This window comes from Cannabis sativa, chromosome X (genome assembly GCF_029168945.1).
Source record: "Cannabis sativa cultivar Pink pepper isolate KNU-18-1 chromosome X, ASM2916894v1, whole genome shotgun sequence".
In the NCBI taxonomy this organism is placed as follows: Eukaryota; Viridiplantae; Streptophyta; class Magnoliopsida; order Rosales; family Cannabaceae; genus Cannabis; species Cannabis sativa.
The window spans coordinates 44,424,989-44,444,657 of NC_083610.1; the positions used below are offsets into that span (position 1 = coordinate 44,424,989).

At 30.9% G+C, this 19,669-nt stretch overlaps 1 protein-coding gene and 1 long non-coding RNA gene across 2 annotated transcripts; one reads left to right on the forward strand and one right to left on the reverse strand.

The window, feature by feature from the left end:
- Positions 1–15,804: 15,804 nt before the first annotated feature.
- Positions 15,805–18,499, reverse strand: LOC133032194 (uncharacterized). The gene is made up of 5 exons (XM_061106065.1): positions 18,481–18,499; positions 17,288–18,109; positions 16,928–17,169; positions 16,032–16,880; positions 15,805–15,945 (listed from the first exon to the last, which is right to left on the reverse strand). The coding sequence occupies exons 1-5, from the start codon at positions 18,497–18,499 to the stop codon at positions 15,805–15,807; spliced, it is 2,073 nt and encodes a 690-aa protein (XP_060962048.1).
- A 92-nt stretch (positions 18,500–18,591) lies between these two features.
- LOC133032543 (uncharacterized) lies at positions 18,592–19,433 on the forward strand. Its single transcript, XR_009685166.1, has 2 exons — positions 18,592–19,129; positions 19,251–19,433. It is a non-coding gene; the product is annotated as an uncharacterized LOC133032543 (long non-coding RNA).
- Positions 19,434–19,669: the final 236 nt, after the last annotated feature.

Genomic DNA, 19,669 nt, shown 5'->3' on the forward strand with positions numbered 1-19,669 from the left:
AAGATTTTTTTAAGTTAAATGAAAATAAATTTTAGGTTATATAAACATGGACATGCTCTTAATGGGTATTACCTATGAATGAATATTCTATTATTAGCCATTGGATCAAATCTAATGGTTGATATTTATAGTTATTAATTAAAATTTTAAATTAAATATTTTTTATTTTAACCTATTACCTGATGACATGGAAGTCATTTTTTATATCCATTCTTTCTATTTTTGTCCTCATTCCATATATACATTAATACATTAATACTTTACAATTTAATTATGGTAATTTAAAAACTTAATTACACCTTTAAACCTCACTACAACAAATATTTCCATTCTAAAATATATATATTTTTTTTAAAAAAAAAGGCATAACATATATTATAAAACACATAATAATTTATCAATATAAAAAAATATTAATTATAATTAATTAGTTTAAATTTTAGAAATTTAAGTTTCTATAATAATATTATAATTAATTTTGTTTTATAAGATATGAAAACAATTTTTTTTTCTTACTTATTTTTATAATTAAGTAATTCTTGTATTAAATGAAAATTTTAAGAGTTTGTAATTTTTGAGGTGGTTAGTCTTACATCATTATTTGTTAATCTATATTAATTATTGCATTAGGTAAACTATAAAAAAGAGAATTTATATATAAAAAAAAAAGTACAAAAGAGAGGAATAAAATAAAAGTGGTAGTGCTATAAAATTTAGATCATCGTATATTGGATATTTGTAATAGCAACAAATGTCTTTTACTTTTTTATTTAACTTTTCTTATTTGGTTTCATAGAGTTTGACATTAGTAGCTAACTTTTTTCTCTCTCATAAAATATGATGTTTGCTGACTCAATTTTTAGCCAACAACGAAATCACAAATACAATATCACTATAAAAAAAGGCCATCTTTAGTAACAATCTTTTAGTCACAATAAAAAAAATTTGTGACTAAATGTGACTTTTAGTCGCAACTAAAAAGTTACTTGTGACTAAACATAGTATTTAATTATAAGTTGTCACTAATTTAGTTTTAGTCACAACAAGTATTGTGACTAAAAATACATATAGTCACAACATATTGTGATTTTTGTGACTAATACTTTTAGCCATGAACTTTTTAGTCACAACGTAGAAATGACAATTTATAATTAGTCATAACTTTTTTACTTTTAGTCACAAGTTTTGTTGTGACTAAAAGTATGATTTTTTGTTGTAATAATAATTTTATAATTTTATAATTTGTGATTAAATATTTTTATTTTTTATTAAGTAAAATAAATTAATTTCTAAAAATAATTTCTCAAAATTATCATTCTCTATAATTAAAAAAGAAAATATACTTTTTTTCTATTTTTTTTTTTTAAAAAAAAATAACTTGTTGGTAACCTACTCTAGCAAGTCACTAAATTGCCACCTCATCAATTTTTTTAGTACCCATTAATGGGTATTACCCATTAAGAAATAATCCATATAAACATATGATTTTTGGGGTTGAGCAATGGTCAGTTTAGTAGGTTTTAATTAATATAAAAATCAAAAATTCAATTTTCGATTTAGATTGGTATAATTCGAAAACCGTCCGACCAATCCAGAACTTATCACTGTTTTGAATCTTGGTTTGGACGGTTTAAAACGCTCAAACAGAACTTTTTTTCTTTAAAATATGATCCAATTTATTGTATAAGCACATTATTCTATATCCTACAACTATAACCATACGAATTAATTGTTCAAAAACTAATTGTTTTATTTTTTTAACTTTAATATTAATAAAATAATAATATATTATTATATATTATTGGTAAATATAATACATACAGCAAAAAAAAAAAACTTAATAAATTAATATTATGTATTAGGGCTGTACAAAAAAATTTGTAAACCGCCCAAACCGAACCGAAAAAACCGAAAAAAATTACAAACCGAAATAACCCGAAAAAATTACAAATCGCCCAATCTGTTAATTGGGCGGGTTGAAAATAAGTCCAACCCGCCCAATTAAACCAACCAACCCGACCAACCCGATTTTGCACCTTTAATTTTTTTTTTTAACTTTTTAGTTTTTATTATATATAACATAAATGATTAAATATATAATTATATAAAGTTATATACTTAATTATTAGTTTTAAAGTCATATATATAGTGTTGTACTTTGGTGGAATATGATTTTTTTAATTTATCTTTTTAATTTTTATTGATTTTGACTTTTAAAAAAAAAAAAAAAGTTTGGCCGGTTTGGACGAGTTAACCCGACCAAACCGCCCAAACCGTTGGTCGGTTTATAGATTTTTTTTTTTTACATTGGGCGGGTTGCACTTAAATTTTAGCAACCTGAACTTTAGATTGGGTTAGAAAATATATAGGATAAACCGCCCAAACCGACCGATGTACAACCCTATTATGTATAACAGTCGGTTTTGATTTTTTTGGTTGGTAAAAAAAAAAAAAAAAATTTGACCGTTCAATGGCGGTTTTAACCATTACCGGTTTTTTCAGTTTTCGGTTCCACCGGTTCGGGTTCCAACAGTGTTCGACAGGTCAGTTTAAATAATTTTTTTAATTTCTAGGATTCCATTCTCAGCCCTAATGATTTCTTCAAGAGATAATACCTTTTTTTTATAAATTTAAATCTAATCACTACACTCCTCAGTCATACTCACCCTCAATCATCAAACAAATTAAAAAAAATCTAAATTACTCCCTCATATATAATATATAGTGTGATTGTATAACCATAAGAGCAAAAATAAAAAATTTAACACAATATAATACATAGTGTGACTATGTAATTGTAAGAAAAAGAATATGTAGAAGAAGAAAGTGAGGGCGGCTGCTGTAATTAGGTTAGGCTTTCTTTAAAAAATCTTTTATATTAAAAAAAATCAGGTTGGATAATTTTTTTTAACAAACTTGTACCCAGTCGAAATGCATCCGCGTTTTACTGAAATCCGATCCAAAATTTGTAAAACCAAAATTTCAAGTTTTTTGGGTACGAGTCGGCCGAGTTTTCAAGTCCAAATATGTAGCCCTAATTGAAGTAGAGGAAAAGATGGTAAAGTTGAATGTAATACCAATGTTTGCCACGTGTTACACAATCAAAACAATAAAGTAAATGAACACAGAATTCACAGAGGCTCGACCCCCTTAGTTAGTGGGTAATGACCTACTCTCCTTTTAGTTGTATTGATACCGAGAGATAATACTACTCAAATACTATAGTGATGGGATCTAAAGTAGCTCTCTAAAAGTTACAATGTAGGAATCAGAGTTAGCAATTCTTAATATGAATATAGCAGTGGGTGTGTGAGAAAGAGACGAGTTATCGGACTTAGAGCTAGGGTTTTAGTCACATAGAATTTAGAGCTTAACACTTAGGATTTTAGGGTTTGATTAAGGCACTTTATATAGTAGAGCCTAGACCCTTCAGTTCTCTTAAGAATAGGTCAAATAAGCCATTATTTACATATTAAATTAGTAAAATATAAATGACTAAAATGCCCCTTGAAAATATATATTTTCTCTCTGCTTTCGTGGGTTGTTAAAGCCCAATTCGCAGTCAAGCTTGCTATTCACGTGTGAAGCTGTGCACCAAAATCTTGTAAGGCCAAAAACTGGTCGGCCATTCACCTGCAGGATGCATGCTGGTCGGCCATGAGATGTTAAGACCCAATTGAGCTTCAAACAAGTCATTTAGTGTGGTGTCAGCCATTACCCACACACTCGAGAACTCTCACACAGAAGAGCCCAAGAGATTTAAGTTAAAACAGTGAAGCAGCAGACAGGGCCGACCTTGAGTTGAAATGGTCATAGGCAAAAAAAAATAAAAAATCGGGGCCTTAATATAAAGAGAAATGGTATTTTTAAAAGTTACTAAAAAAATATTTATATTTTTTAAATAGGTAATTTTTTTATTCGAGCCCCTAAAATGAGTAGGCCCTAAGCGCGGGCGTAACCCGCTTATGCTCAGGATCGGTCCTGACAACAAATAATCTTAGAAACTAACTAGTAATAAATGGTAAGCTAATGCCCGAGAAGAATAGCTTCCACACTCTTCCAAAGGAAGTTAAGCTCTTAAGAAAGTTGCCTCAATATCCTTTGAGAATCAACTCAATCCTTTCCCCAAATCAATAATACAAAAAAGAATTTTATTTGTACCCTAAAAATTTTTAAATGCACCTCGTTTTAATAATTTTTATTTATATAATATATATTTAATTATATTAGATTTTTATAATTTTTTTTTCAATTCATATTCTTCAAAAATATACCTATCAAATAAAAATAAATTATATTTCAAATATTATAATAAAACAATTAAAATAAATATATACATAATTTAAAAAAAAAATTATAAAAATAAAATTAAAATAAGTATTAAAATTAACATAAAATAATATGAAATTTTTTTAAAAAAAAAATATTACGAGTGATTTTTAAAAATTATATTAAACTTAATTTTTTAAAATATTAATATGCACTTATCATTTTTAAGTGCAAATATAATTTTCTTAATAAAAAATGAGTATAACATTGTAAGAACTATTCTAATAAGTAAAATAATAATGATTACAATAGACAAGCATTACAAAAGATTCAAAGACAAAACAAACAATAAAATGAAACTTTTGATTCCATTACAGCCTTCATTCCCTCAAAGCAAACATGCAGTTAATGAAAATTCATGGAGGAGAAGGTCCAAAATGTTGAAAGTACTCCCACATGGTTTGATGTTGGGCATTCATAGTGTTTAAATTGGTATTAAGAGAAGCGAGTTGTCCATCTATAGTGTTGAAACGTTGATCCATAAGTGTGAAAAGGCGATTAAAAGCCTTCTCAATATTGAAGGAGGAAGAGGAATGAGCACGAAGAGGCGTATCCTCTTCCTCTCCAAGCATATGATCATCACCCCCGCCAACCTCCATTGCTCGGTCAACATCGCGAGGAGGAGCCATAGGATCGTTTTTCGATATCCACACTCCATTTTGAACATGAAAACCCATCCGGTTTAAAGAAACATGGTTATATGTGTCATTTAGAGTTGGCTTATACACATCATTTTCACTTTCTAAATGAACATTAAAATATTGGAAGATTTTGGTTAAGAGCATGCCATATGGTAAAGTAATCACTTGTTTTTTGTAAGTTTTGATAGCATGTTTCATGTGATTAATGATAAGAGCTCCCAAATTGATAAAACAACCTTTGAAAATGTTATCAAGAAGGTAAAGGTCAAATTGGGTAAGTGTACACCTATTGCCACCTCTAGGAACTATATTAAAAGTAAGAAAATGGTGAATGACCTTTGCTTGAATGGTGAGATCTTTACTTTGGGGTTTTAAGTGAAAACTTTGGTTAATGCAAATTCTAGAACAAGCATTAGAAAGTGAAAAATCCTCTAAATCTAGTTCACAAGGATCAAAGACAATTCCTTTATTGGGTACATCTAGAATGTGGTTCAAAGTAGCAACATCAAAAGATATGGTCTTGTTTTTCAAAGTACACTCTAACCCTAGTTTATCTTCCATTGGAACAATTGAAGCATAGAAGGCTCTTACTAATCTAGGGTACATAGGAAGATTCAAAGAGATAAAGGAATTCCACCCTAACTTAGAGAAAATATCTTCAAAATGAATGCTTTGCATTTCTGTTAAGTTTATTACTTTACCAAAAATAATATTCCTTGAGCAAAAAGTAGTGGAATACCTTTCTTTGATTTTAGGGTGTTTGATGAGTGGGATATCATCATTGTTCTTCTTAGCTCTCTTCTCTTGATGATTATGCTCATCAAGTCTCTTCTCTTTACTCTTTGAAGAACCAGTCCTTGTTGATGTCATTGGGTTAGGGTTTGGACTTGGGAGAGTGAAGTAAAGTTTGGAAAGTAGGTGAGAATGTCTGAAAATATAAAAAAGAACTGTAATAAATTTCATAAGCAGAGGCAAAATGGTAATTTCATAAGTAAGAAATGTTTAAATGGGTATTGAGCCATTGACTGCATCTTGGAAGATTTCAAGTTATGATAGTTGGTCAATTGTCTAAAATTTCGTTCACAAATTTGGGTCCAAAATTATTTTATTTATTTATTATTTAGCTTTAAAATTAAGAGTAAAAGTTTGTTGTTTTTTCTCAAAAATAAGTAAATAAACATGCTTGTACAATGATGCCAAGTTAGGTTGGTTGGCTAATTAACTTCACTTAAGTGTCTTGATATATATATATATGTTTGCACATTATGTTTATGGCAATAAACTCTTTCATCAAACCTTTTGTCCCTATTGGTTTGTTTTCTGGATTTTGTAAAAGGGTCTTATGTCTCAAATCCATGGTGAAGAAAACATGTTCAATTGAAATAAATTCCATTATCACAATCCCATTCCCATTGCTTATGTTATAATACATCATAATCTTATAACTTCCAAATCTCAATTCGCACAATAAAAGATGACATAAAATATTACAACTAGCTGCAATTCTTGAAACACTTCCAAATCTCAATTCTTGTAAAAACAAACCAATTCTGATTTAAATATACAAATGAAGAGATTTCAATAGACTTAAAAAAAGTAATGCTCTCAGACTAGGGCCAGGTTTTTCCACTTGAGAGAATGAAAAGGGAAGTCAAAACCATCTTCAAACTTAAGACAAAAAAAGTCAAAGAAAATCCAAACATAGAAGTGTTTGGCAAAGCCTTCTTCTCAATCTCTAAACCAAAGAGGCAAACACTAAATTAAAGCAATCTGCCTCTTTTATTAGACAAAAAGAATCACAAAGCAAAACCAAACACAAACAAGTTTAGGATTTAAGTCTTTCTGTGTCTTAATCCAAATAAAGTTTCTTCCTTTATCCCTAATCCTCTCTTTTCAGTGTGGTTAAAGCAAAATCAATCATCATCGAGCAAAATTTATTATTAGAGATTTGTTTGGGCGATGAGAAAATGTGGGACCTACGAGAAAGGGCAAGAATCAACGATTAGAGAGAAATTGCCTGTCCGAAGGTACCAACTTTGAGATTCGATTTCGCATCTCATCTCACTCTCTTTGCTATTATTCAATTGTATCAGCAGAGAGATTTATATAATCAGATATGCTATTATGCCCAATTTTGAAATTGAAATTGGGGAAATTAGGGTTCGTAAATGAACACTCCAAGAAATCAATTAAAATAAAGAGCAATATCTAAGATTTCGAATCGAAGTTTTTTTTATAAAAAAATAAAAACCTTAAGATACAAATCTCAGTAATTAACAACAACCCGAATCAAAAAAGCAAAAATCAAAAAGAAGAGTTGATGAGTCAGAAATCTCGTGTGGAAATTGCCGATTCATAGCACCACCCAGAAAGACGGTGCGTCACTTGGCATGTAAGCGAATTTTTCATCATTCAAAATCGAGACAAAACATGCATTAAACAATCGAAATATGAAGCAAAACACATACTGAAAGCAAATAAGAACCCTAGCAGTTAACCCTTGATTTGGGAGAGAAGAAGAATGATTTATATAAAGAAACGAACTTGGTTGCCCTAATGATTGTTATATGGAAGCCCAGTGAATCTTGGGCTTGGGCTTGGGCCTAAAACTGTTATTTCAATTTGTTCTTAATTGAGAGAAAAACAATATAATGGTATTTTTATAAGTCTAAACCATTTTTGTTTAAAACATAAATTCTATAACTTTTATTTTTTATTTTATTTAAGTCAGCTTTAGGTTTGGAGTTAGGGCCGTGGTTTGAGTCCGGGACTGAGATCAGGGCCAGAGTCCGTGTCTTAAGGTTTAGGTTGGGGTCAAAGTCCAAGATATTAATTAAGAAAAAAAGAATTCTTCTTCGATTCGAGTATTGGATCATTGACTCCTAATAATTGAAGACGTTGATGGACGTTTGGTGCTAGATATTTACCAAATTGTTAGACCAATATGGTTTGTTTGACACTCATTACATGGTGATGGTCCCTCAAATGACAGCCTCCGCAAGTCAGGTCAGAACGTTCGACTGGGACCTCATGGATTACAAAGTTGTACCACAGACAAAATTGAGGTAATTTGACGAGATTAGATTTTTTAAAGTGTGTTTCAAATTAAATTAAATTTTTTATTAATGTTCTATATGATTTACTAAATTGTTTTATTTAACTACTGATGCAGTTGCGATTGCAAAATGTACGTCATATAACATATAGAGCATAAGATACTGGATCTACCATTTTTTTTGAGAAGATGATGACCATATGCCGCTATTTAGACAAAGATGTAATGTAAGTTTAATCTTCCATAACTTATCATGAACTTTATATGTTTTTTTTAATTATATTTCTTAAAGAATCTTTACTTTTAGGGTTTTTTTGTTGAACAATATGTTATCAATAACAGTCAGTTATTTTTTGGGATCACATTCAAATTATATCGTAAATTATTAGCTTTCATTTTAAAAAAAAAAATATATATTAATCACTCAAATTACTCAATTTTTTTTAAAAAAATTGAATGGCCCGATACTCATTCGATGTTGGCCCCATATATGATCCGATAATTTATTATGGCCAAATTACTTAATTTTGGTAAAACCTTTTATGGATGGCCCGATAGATGGCCGATGGGGTCCGATATATGGTATGACAGCCTATTTGCTCAATTTTGCAAAAATATTTTTGAATGGTCTGATACTCGTCCAATGTTAGCCCGATATATAGCTCAATAGTTTGTTATGGCAAAATTACTTAATTTTGTAAAAACCTTTTATAGATGGCTTGATAGGGTCCGATGAGGGACTGATATAGGGTTTAATTGGGTCACACAAGATATAAGTTGATCCCAAAATGGCATCAGACCTACATCGGACTTGCATCAAAACTGCATTGGACTAGCAACATATCGGACCCCCATCGGGTGTATGGTCTGATTGGGCCACACAAGATATAAGTTGATTTCTTAAATGGCATCGAACTAGTAATATTTTATAAAGGAAATTTTGCAGTAAGTAAATGAAAACGTTTTCATGCCACAAATGATAATAATTAACAAAGTCCAATAAGAATTCAATAACAAAATATAATAGTACAACACATAACAATACGACTAAATTCAACAACAATTTTTAACCTCAGTATGTGCAAGACTTTTTGTTGTGCCCCTTACCACCATACTTACTACAAGTTCGTTTTATCACAATCTTTTACACCATTACAATCAGTTATGTTTGTCTTAATTCTTCCAACTTTTTGTTGGGTTTTGTGCCCTAAATAAAACTCATTTCAATATAATCAGATTTACTTATTAATAAATATCAGAAATAATATTTTATGTTGCATGGTTCACATGATTTATTTCATGATTATATATATAATGTATAAATTCTATTTAAGTCCAGAACATATGAATTTGTTAATGATTATAGTGTTGTCAACACAGTGGAATATAATCTTAATTATATGTTCGAAAGTTTATTCCCTGATTTGTCAGTTCACTGGATTTAGACTGGCATGATATAATCAGTGATAGGTATTCTTACACCTTGGATAAGTGTTATGTCCTTTCCAGGGCATTGGCAAAGTTTACCAGCATCGGATGTATGGAGTATACATCAGAAGGGACCGATATTGAACTTTGATTAGATATATTAAAATTTACCGTAATATCTATTCAATTAAATATCACCTGTTGATCCTAGATCAAATGATCTTAATCTTGATATGGTTAGGTTCGATCTCAAGAGTATTATACACGTTCTTTGATTTGTTAGTTAAGCCTACTTTTGAACAGTCAGGGTGATACGAACATTTTAGGAACATGATAGTATAATTGAGTGGGAGCGCTAACATAAACATGGAGTCTATAACTTCTATGGGAATTTAGAAGTGAAACGATAATATCCTTCGAACTTGGCTAAACAGAGATAAATGGTGGAGATCTCATTTCACTTCGCTAAAATATCATTTATACGGAGTTAAGTGTTTTAAAGATAAAATACATTGAAGGTGTAACGGTAATTTAGTTCTTATTCAATGTAGATCATCTATTAGAGGGTCATTGATCAAATTAGGATTATAACAATGGATAACTAATAGCGTATCTATATCGTGGAACATACAAAGCGTTCTATATGACTAAGAGTGCAATTCCAAGTTCTAAGTGTGGATTCAATAAGGAATTAATAAGTTAGGGAATTTACTTGGTAAATTCGATTCGATTTATTGAAAGTTCGGTTTATATAGGCCCATGGTCCCCATACTAGTTGAGACCATACTGCTTGTAAGACTCAGTTAATTGATTTTAATTAATCAATTATAATTCTAAAGTTAGACTATGTCTAGTTTATGAATTTTCACTAAGCAATGGCGAAATTGTAAAGAAAAGAAATTCTAGGTTTTATTTATTAATTAAGAGACTTTATGTGTATAAATTAATAAATATATTAAATGACAATATTATTTAATAATTAATTTTTAGTTATTAAATAATTAGAATTGACATTTAAATGGTTAAATTGAAAAATTGGTATTTTTGAGAAAATGGGATTGAAAAATGACAAAATGGGAAAGTTGCAAAGTGAGGCCCATTTCCCTTATATGACCGGCCACTATGCAAAGGGTTTACTATTTAGTTTTCCATTATTTTAATGCCATACAATTCTAACGTAAACTTAGATGGCATTCTATAAATAGAAAGTGTTGGCTTCAGGAAACTATGACTTGCATATTGTTCCTTTCAGAGAAAAGCCATAGTCGCCCCTCTCTTCTTCTTCTTCTCTTGAATTTCGAAATACCTTGAGTGATAGAGTAGTGCCCACACACATCAAGTGGTATCTCAATCATAGTGTGTAAGACTGTGAAGAATCCAAACAACAAGAAGGAGAATCAGCATCAAAGGAAGGAGAGAAAGAGATCCAGGTTCAGATCTTGGCGATGCTCTTCTATAGAAAGGAATCAAGGGCTAGAGATCTGAACAGAAGGAGTCATTATATTCCGCTGCACCCAATGTAAGGTTTCCTAAACTTTATATATGTTTGTTTTCATTGTTTTAGAATTCATATTAGGATGTTAATGAAATATACACGGTAGTAAATCTAGATACTGGTAAAATATTTCCAACAGAGAAAGAGATCCAGGTTCAGATCTTGATTATGTTCTGCTACAGAAAGGAATCAAGGGCTAGAGATCTGAAAGGAAGGAGTCGTTATACTGCACCCAATGTAAGGTTTCTTAAACTTTATATGTGTTTATTTCATTGTTTTAGAATTCATATTAGGATGTTAATGAAACATACATGGTAGTAAATCTAGATCTTGGTAAAATATTTCCAACATCGACATCATAGTATTTAATTCAGGTAACATACCAGCCGCCAACACCTATAGATTTGTTTTTAGAACAAAACTGTCAACCTCACTACAAGTATCCTTAATAGTTTTTGGTGTGGGACTAGGATCAATGCAGACATTTTTCTTCACCAAAGTCACAAATAATGGAGTAAATTCATCTGGTTTATTCGCAATCATAAACAAAAATAACCTTATACGCTCATTATTTCCAATAACTTCAGGGAGATACATTAAGTCTTTTATGTACTTGTAATTCACTTCTAATTTCAAGTCACTTTGTCAACATCAAGTTCTTCGTACAAAAGATCAACCAAACGTGAGTAGGTTACGTTCATATCAATCTCAAATGTCAAATTTTTGGCTTGATTATAAACCCAATATATACTCTCAAGCTCCCAAATATCATTATACATAACCAATGCAAAAATAATTGAACCTATCATTCACATACATTAAAAAAATAATTAAAAATTCAAAACAAAATCTAACAAAAAAGTGATAAAAAAAGTCCTCAAAAGCCATCAATCGTCTGTTAGAAATTTGTTGGGGTCACAATTATATATATATAAAATGTGTGTTGGGTCATCAAATAAATAAGTCAAATTTATGTGGTCTATTTTGGAATAAAGTTTATGACTTAAGGGCATGATTGTCATGATTTTAATATGTGGATACCATAAGGACAATTTCTATTTTGATGAGGGGCCAAATAGAAATAGTCAATAAATATTACCAACAGTTTTGTCTGTTGGTAATATAATAGGTAATGGTCCCCATTTGCATCGTATCTTTTCACTCTTGTATCCCCATCACCAGGAGAAAAAGTTTCAGAGAAAGATTTTTGATGCAAATTGGAAGATCATACCCTTCTTCAAGCAATTCAATGGACTCCGGTACGCTTCCGCTATTCCTTAATCATATTGTTTAATTCTCATGAATTAATTAGGGCTAAATTAAGTTTTACAGTATTCCTAACATCGTCCATATCGTTCTGCAAACATAATTCAAAATTGAATTCCAATTGGACAAACACTATCAACTAAAATTGGACCACAAATCGGACTATATCGGACATAGTATCGAACCCAAACAACTTCTGCACTCTATTGGACAAATATTAGGCCGATATCGGACCCATCGGGCCCTGTCCTTAGCTTTAAGTTAATCATCGGACTAGCATCGAGCCAAAATCAGGCCCACCAGGCCATCATCTCTGTCATTAGATCAAAGAACCCCATTGGACTAGCATTGGGCCCTTATCAGGCCCCATCGGACTGGATAAAAAAATGCAAAAACCAGAAAAAATTAGAAAAAACCAGACAACAACCATTTCAACACAAAACCAAAAATAAACAACAACAACCCACAGATCAATCATGAAAATAATATTTTAAACTAAATATAAGAACCAATAACAAAAAAAATTACTTACCCATTGATTGTTCCACAAGTTTATTCGGTGCTGTAAGAATAGAGTCTCACACTAAACTCCATAACTTCTAGTACTTTGTAGTAGCTTGGAGAGATTAATTGTATACTAAAAATAAAATTTTAGTGTGAATTAGTTAGGGAGAATGAGAGAACATAAGGTTTTGAGAGAAGAGAGTGAAAAGAGAAAAAGAGTGGCAGTTTGAGAGGGAGAGGAGTGTATACAAAGGCATTTTGGGTACTAAATATAATGTATACCCATTCTCCTAATTTGTATATTTTTTTTCCTTCATGTATGTATAGAAATTCAAATTTTTCTACTCAATTAAAAAAAATAAAAAGTGAAAACAGTTTTGTAGAACATGTTTTTGAGAAATATTTTCATTTTTTTAATTAAAAAAACAAAAAATTGATAAAAAAATGTTACCAAACATACCTTAACCCGATATGTTAATTAGGGGATATTTGATCCAATCCAACCTTTTTTTTCCTCATCCAATCCAATCCAATTAGTAATTGGATTTAAAAAATCATCATCCGATCCAATCCAGTTAGACCTCAAAATTCAATCCAATCTGATCCAATTACTAATTAATTTGGATCGGTTTTTTAATTAGATATCAAATTACATACTTAATTTTTAATATTAACTTAAAAATGAAGATAAATACGTAAAAATTAAATATCACCATTAATTTTTAAGTTTATACTTCATAAAAATATCATTGTTACAAGTATAATGTAACTAAACGTTTGAAATAACTAAAACAATAATATTTCCAAGTAATAAAATATAACAAAATATCATGAAAATAAATACATAGAACAACTAAGTGTTACAAATTTCACAAAAAAAGTCACTAAAAATATAATTAATATATAGGGAAATTTGCGGCATAAATACTCATTTTGTTGCTAATAAGTACCCAATTTTTAAAAATTGTGGCATTAATACTCAAAATCTCACTTCTTAAACTCTGCCGTTGGTACCACTTAACATACTTACTACTAAGGACACGTGTAGTGTCTTGATAATTCCTCTTTTTTTTTTCACCTAAACAAATCAATAATCATTTAAAACATATATGATAAAAAAAAACATAAATTACTAAATCTAATTGCATCTGACCTAGCTTTATCAAAAAAAAAAAATTGCATTTGACCTAGCCACCCACCTACACAATCCTCCACCATCACACCACCACATGGGAATCGATCAAGCAATTCGCACCACCAAAAAGGAGAAGAAACCCAATCGCAACATCTCTCTCCTAAACCCATTATACCTAAGTAATCGCACCTTAAACCCAGAAATGTAATCCTTTCCGGCGATAACGAGTGATGAGCAGCTTGAAACGCCATTTACAAGTTGAAGAAAAAAGAAAGTCGAAGGAAGAGGTGGTATGGTGCAACAAAGGGAGTTTTGTCTTCTTTTTCTTCTAAAACTAAGGCTTTGGAGGGGATGTGATTTGCACTAATTCATTTATGTTAATTTTTGGGATTTTATGTTTTAATTTCAGGTTGAGGGGTGTGTGATTTCTTTGAATGGGTGGACATGAAATGTTGTGTGAGGTGCAGAGAGAGCTAATTGATGGATTATGAGAAGAATGATTGATGAATGAGCATCAATTGATGGATTATGAAGCAAATGAAGGATTGGAAAATAAAAGAGGGTTAATTGGTCATGTTCATGAGTGTTGTTTTCATTCATGGGTGTTAAGAACTTTGAAAAACATGTGTTGATTGTGGTTATGTTTGTTGTTCTCATATTTATGATAAATTAGTGTTGACTGAGGTGAAATTTTAATTTCATGCTCTTATATTATGTAACTGCAATGCCAATTTGACTTATGTTAATGAATAATGAAATCAAAATCTTGTAACTACTATCCTGTTCAATCAATATGATAAACTGTTATTTTTGTTGTTGTCATATTTATGATAAATTAGTGTTTGATAGAGGTGAACAATATATATCTTTTTTTAGTTCAATTGAATCGCTTTAGCTCTGCATTTTTTTTAAGGTTGCTTAATTGTACATTATGTTATTTAAATCTTTGTAAATACATTATCTGATTCTGAATTCCACAGCTTGATGATTAAGTTTGAAAGAATGTTACTCAATTCCTATTTATTGGAATATGGTTTTAGAAACTAGAGATACACAATATTGATATTGAGTACTGAATGTTGTGAAAGATACATGTTGTACACAGAATATGGTTTTACAAACTAGAATATGCTTGTGCCGTTTGCTATATATAGTAGATGCATGTTGTGAAAACTTTTCTTGCATTTCAAAATCTGTTGGCATCATAATTGAGAAAATAATAGTTTTAGTATTGTAACACTAAGAATATACCTGCTGAAAAAACCAGTAGAAAAGAATAATAACTAAAAACACTGCTGAAAGTGTGACTAAAAAGGGTAGAATTGAGAGCTCAAAACCAGTAGAAATAGCTAAAAAAAACCCCAGTAAAAACACTGCTGAAAGTGTGACTAAAAAGGGTAGCAATTGAGAGCTCAAAAACTAGTAGAAAAGAATTTGAAAACTAATAAAAATACTACTGAATATGTGTGACTAAAAAGAGTAGCTATTGAGAATTCAAAAACTAGTAAAGATACTGTTGAAAAACCAAATTAACTACTGGTTTACATTCTATTTGAACTACGTTGCTATAAGGATTTTAATTGTTCAAAAACCAGTTAAAGAACAAAAAATTTACTGATCCAAGCAAGTAAAAAGGGACAATTTCACAATTATTTAACTTGTTCAAAGAACAACATTTCAATGCTCAATTCTGAGATCAATAATAAACAAACTTTTTAACAAACAAAATTCATATATTCTTTATCATGTCTAAACATCCACCATAACATCATGTACAACAAATAGAATCACATGATATATCATCTGTCATTTTTTTTACTTCAAAATAGAAAAGGTCCAAGGCAAAGGCAAAGGCCCTTTAGCCAACAAAACCATACCTAACTTAACACTACTTCACCAAAATAAAACTTAAGCAATCATAACTACCATAAAACACGTATTAAAAAGACCACTACTGGGCATTAGGTAGTTGTTGGGATGAACTAGCATCTCTTGCCTTTTGCTTCATTCTCCGCTTGTTCCTCTTCACAGTTTCAGGGTCTGGATTCTTCTTGGGGGGACGACCCTTCCTTTTCTTCTCAGTAGGAGGATCCTGAGACAAGTAATTTAAAGGGACAGGTTATAGTTACAATTCAAGAAATTACAATTCAAATAGAAGTTTAATTTGAAGAAATATACCTGATTGACTTTTTGGTTCTTACAACTAGTTTTAATATGCCCTCGTTGTTTGCAGTTTGAACACTGGTTGGTTTGTGGCGTTTTCTTCAATTTAATTGCACCTGCTGGAGGTTCATCCCTTTCTCTATTCCTTGATTTTTTTGGCCTCCCAGGCAATATAATTTCAGGTGGAGGAAGGATTGGACTTTTCCCTTTGTTCTCCCATTCATCAGGACTAGGCATTGGTGCAATACCCTTTGCATAGATAGCTTTGAAGGCTTCCTTCTTGTAGCAAGGATCCACAAATTGGTATTCATCAAGATTAGAAAACCATATACAAGCTATGCCATGACCACATGGTATACCTGTTAGATCAAATGATCTACATGTACATGTTCTTGTCTCCAAATCAACAGATAATACTTGGCCTGTTATGTAAGTAACTTGAAATGATCCACCAATTGACTTTGTGCAAATGCATTGTTGTGCTACCTTTTTGTTCTTCTCAATGATATCAAAGATCCTCTTTCCAACAGAAAAATTCCATTTAGAGACACTATCTCTTTGCTTGCACATCCTTTCCATCAACCAGAAACGTATTGACTCTAAAAGAGTGATTATCATTTTGTCTCTGCTATCTAAGATTGCTGAATTGAAGCTCTCACACAGATTGTTAAGGAGCATATCACACTTCACTGAAGTCCTAAAGTGTGATTTTGACCATTCTGTGGGTGCCTTTTTCATCAACCAATTATATGCTGGTTCAGAAATCTCCTTCAAGTCATTCATTTTTCTTTTGAACTCTTCAGAGGTAGTCGATCTAGCACATGCCCATAGTGCTTGTTTCAACAATAATCCAGGAAACTCCTTCTTGAAGTTTTCATAAAGATGTCTCACACAGAATCTAATTTCAGAACCTTCAAAAGTTGTACCCAAAGCTTTCTCGAGGCCTTTCTGTCTATCAGATATGAAAGTGAACTTCTTGTGTCTACTACATTTATGTCCTCTTTAACCAGCCCGACAAACCATGTCCAACTGTCAGTATTTTCTTTCTCAACAATAGCATATGCAAGAGGAAACATACTATTATTTGCATCTATCCCAATTGCAGCAAGTAACATACCTTTGCAATAACCTTTCAAGAAGCATCCATCTAATCCTATGATGAGTCTACAATACTTGAAACCAACTTTACATCTTTTAACGAAGACATATGTACACCCTTTCAAAAACTCTTTTCTCATTGACCAAGTTGGTTTTGATCAAAGCTGTGCTACCTGGATTGAGTTTTAATATTTGTGTACAATAGTCGTGAAGAATTGCGTATTGGTCTTTCACTGTACCATTAATAATGTGTCTAGCTTTATTTTTAGCCCGATAAAAAGTCCAAAAGGAAACTTTAGAGTACTTACTATCAGATGTCATCTGTCTGTAAGACTTGAAGTTCATGTTTGGGTTTTGTCTGAACTTCTCCAAGTAATGTTTTGCAATCCAGTCTGCATCTACTAAGCTGTTCTCGAATACAATCCCACAATTATGCTTGCCTTTCATTTTATTGATCCTGAATGTTGTGCCATCATCTCTCATTCTTCTAGCATAAAGAAGCCATGTACACCGATTGCCCTTGCATTTAGCTCGAATCCTTAAACTATCGTTGGATACATACTTGAATTCTCTATCACTAGTAACAAAATACTCTTTCAAAGCTTTTCTTAAATGCTCATTAGTAGGGAACAACATACCCTCTTCAAACTTGATCTCCTCAGGCTTAGTCCTTGGATCAAACTCCATGTTAGACTTTTTTGACCGATGCACATCTTCATCATCACTAGGCAAGCTTCTTAATTCATCTTCCTCTTCATAGCCCCCCTCAGAGTCTTCTTGGTTAATTTGGCTGCAAAAATTATTGACAGAACCCCACCATTTACTTGGATCTGCAATGCCCTCTTCCTCTAAGTCTTTAGCCTCAGGAGCATATTCTGCTTCCTTAAATACATCATCTAGCTGGGCTTCGGTTTGGTCTTGAGCAGCATGCTCACTTGTTTGAGTTTTAGATCCAATTGAACCTTCAAAAATAGTCTTTTCTTGGGCCTCACAATCTGAAAAAAAAAAAAATTAATTGAAACAATTAAAAACATGTCAATAATGTATAAATATATATAGCATATACAGTGAAGGGTAGCAAGAAACACTCTGATAATAAGATGTGGTTTTTAGCTCAATAAATACGAGAAAGAAAGGCAAGGAAGCTATAATAAAGCATGTTAGTTCATCGTGTTAGTTATTACTAGTGCCATATATTTTGGTTGTTGTTGTATAGCTCAATAAATTTTATCACTGTATCATATTATAATTGAACATTACACAATAATGATCATAAATTTTTAAGAGCTATTTTTATCTTCCAAAAGTTTTTGATAGAAAGTAGAAAAATAAAGTGATATTGGTAAACTTTATTTCTTTATAATACTTCTCTGCGATAGGACCATAAGTACATTTATTGATTATGATAAAATAGTAATATGTTATTACATAAGCACATGAATTCTATCTACAATTATGTGTGAACCTATAAGAGAAAAGTCATATTCTAGTGTAAGTAAAAAGAACTTTTGTAAAAAGTCAAATAGTCCAATAAAGACCTGCCAAATAAAAAATGCAAAGATTCTAATTGTATAGTCAAACAAAACAAAAATACCCAATTTTGTTTACCACAAAAATTACCCCATCATAATAAAACAAAATAAATGTCTAGCGATACCATCACTCAACACAAAATATATATATATTTAACACAGATTTTGAGAAGAAAAGCACTACATTTACACAATAAAAATCCTCCAAATTTAATCAGCTCATTTCTCCAAGACAACCCACAAGAAAACAAAAACAAAAACAAAATAGAAAAAGAAACCATGTTAAGGAAAAAGTAAGAACCCATACCGCAGTAATCGTCCTCCTCCATTGATGGCTCTCCCAAGGTCTTTCGTGTGGTGTGATAGTGATGGGCGATTGGAAGGTGTTCGCTTGGAAACTGGGTTTAAGAAGAAAGAAGGTGTGAAATGCAATCCTGATCTCTCATGTCGTGGTGGTGAAGGAGTGCGTGGATGGGTGGCTAGGTCAGTGCTTTTAGATTTACTAATTTAGGTTTTTTTTTTTTTTGATAATATATGTTTTAAACGATTACTAATTTGTTTATTTTTATTTTAATTAGTTTTATGTATTTACTTGATTAATTAGGTAAAAAGAAAAGGAAGAATTATCAGGACACTACACGTGTCCTTAGTAGTAAGTCTGTTAAGTGGTACCAACAGCAGAGTTTAAGAAGTGAGATTTTGAGTATTAATGCCGCAATTTTTAAAAATTGGATACTTATTAGCAACAAAATCAACAAATGAGTATTTATGCCGCAAATTTCCCTAATATATATTTTTATTTTTATTAGTTTTTATTATATAAATCAATATAAATAATTTTTTAATATATATAAGAGTGTTTTTGGAAGTAACTGTGTAATTACTAGGTAGGGTAATTATTAGGGTAGTAATTACATAGTTTAGTAATTACACTATATTTTAAAATGCAAGGTGTGTTTGGATATGAGGTGGTAATTATATATGAATTCTTAATATCTTGTTTGGCAAAATAGTTAGTAATTA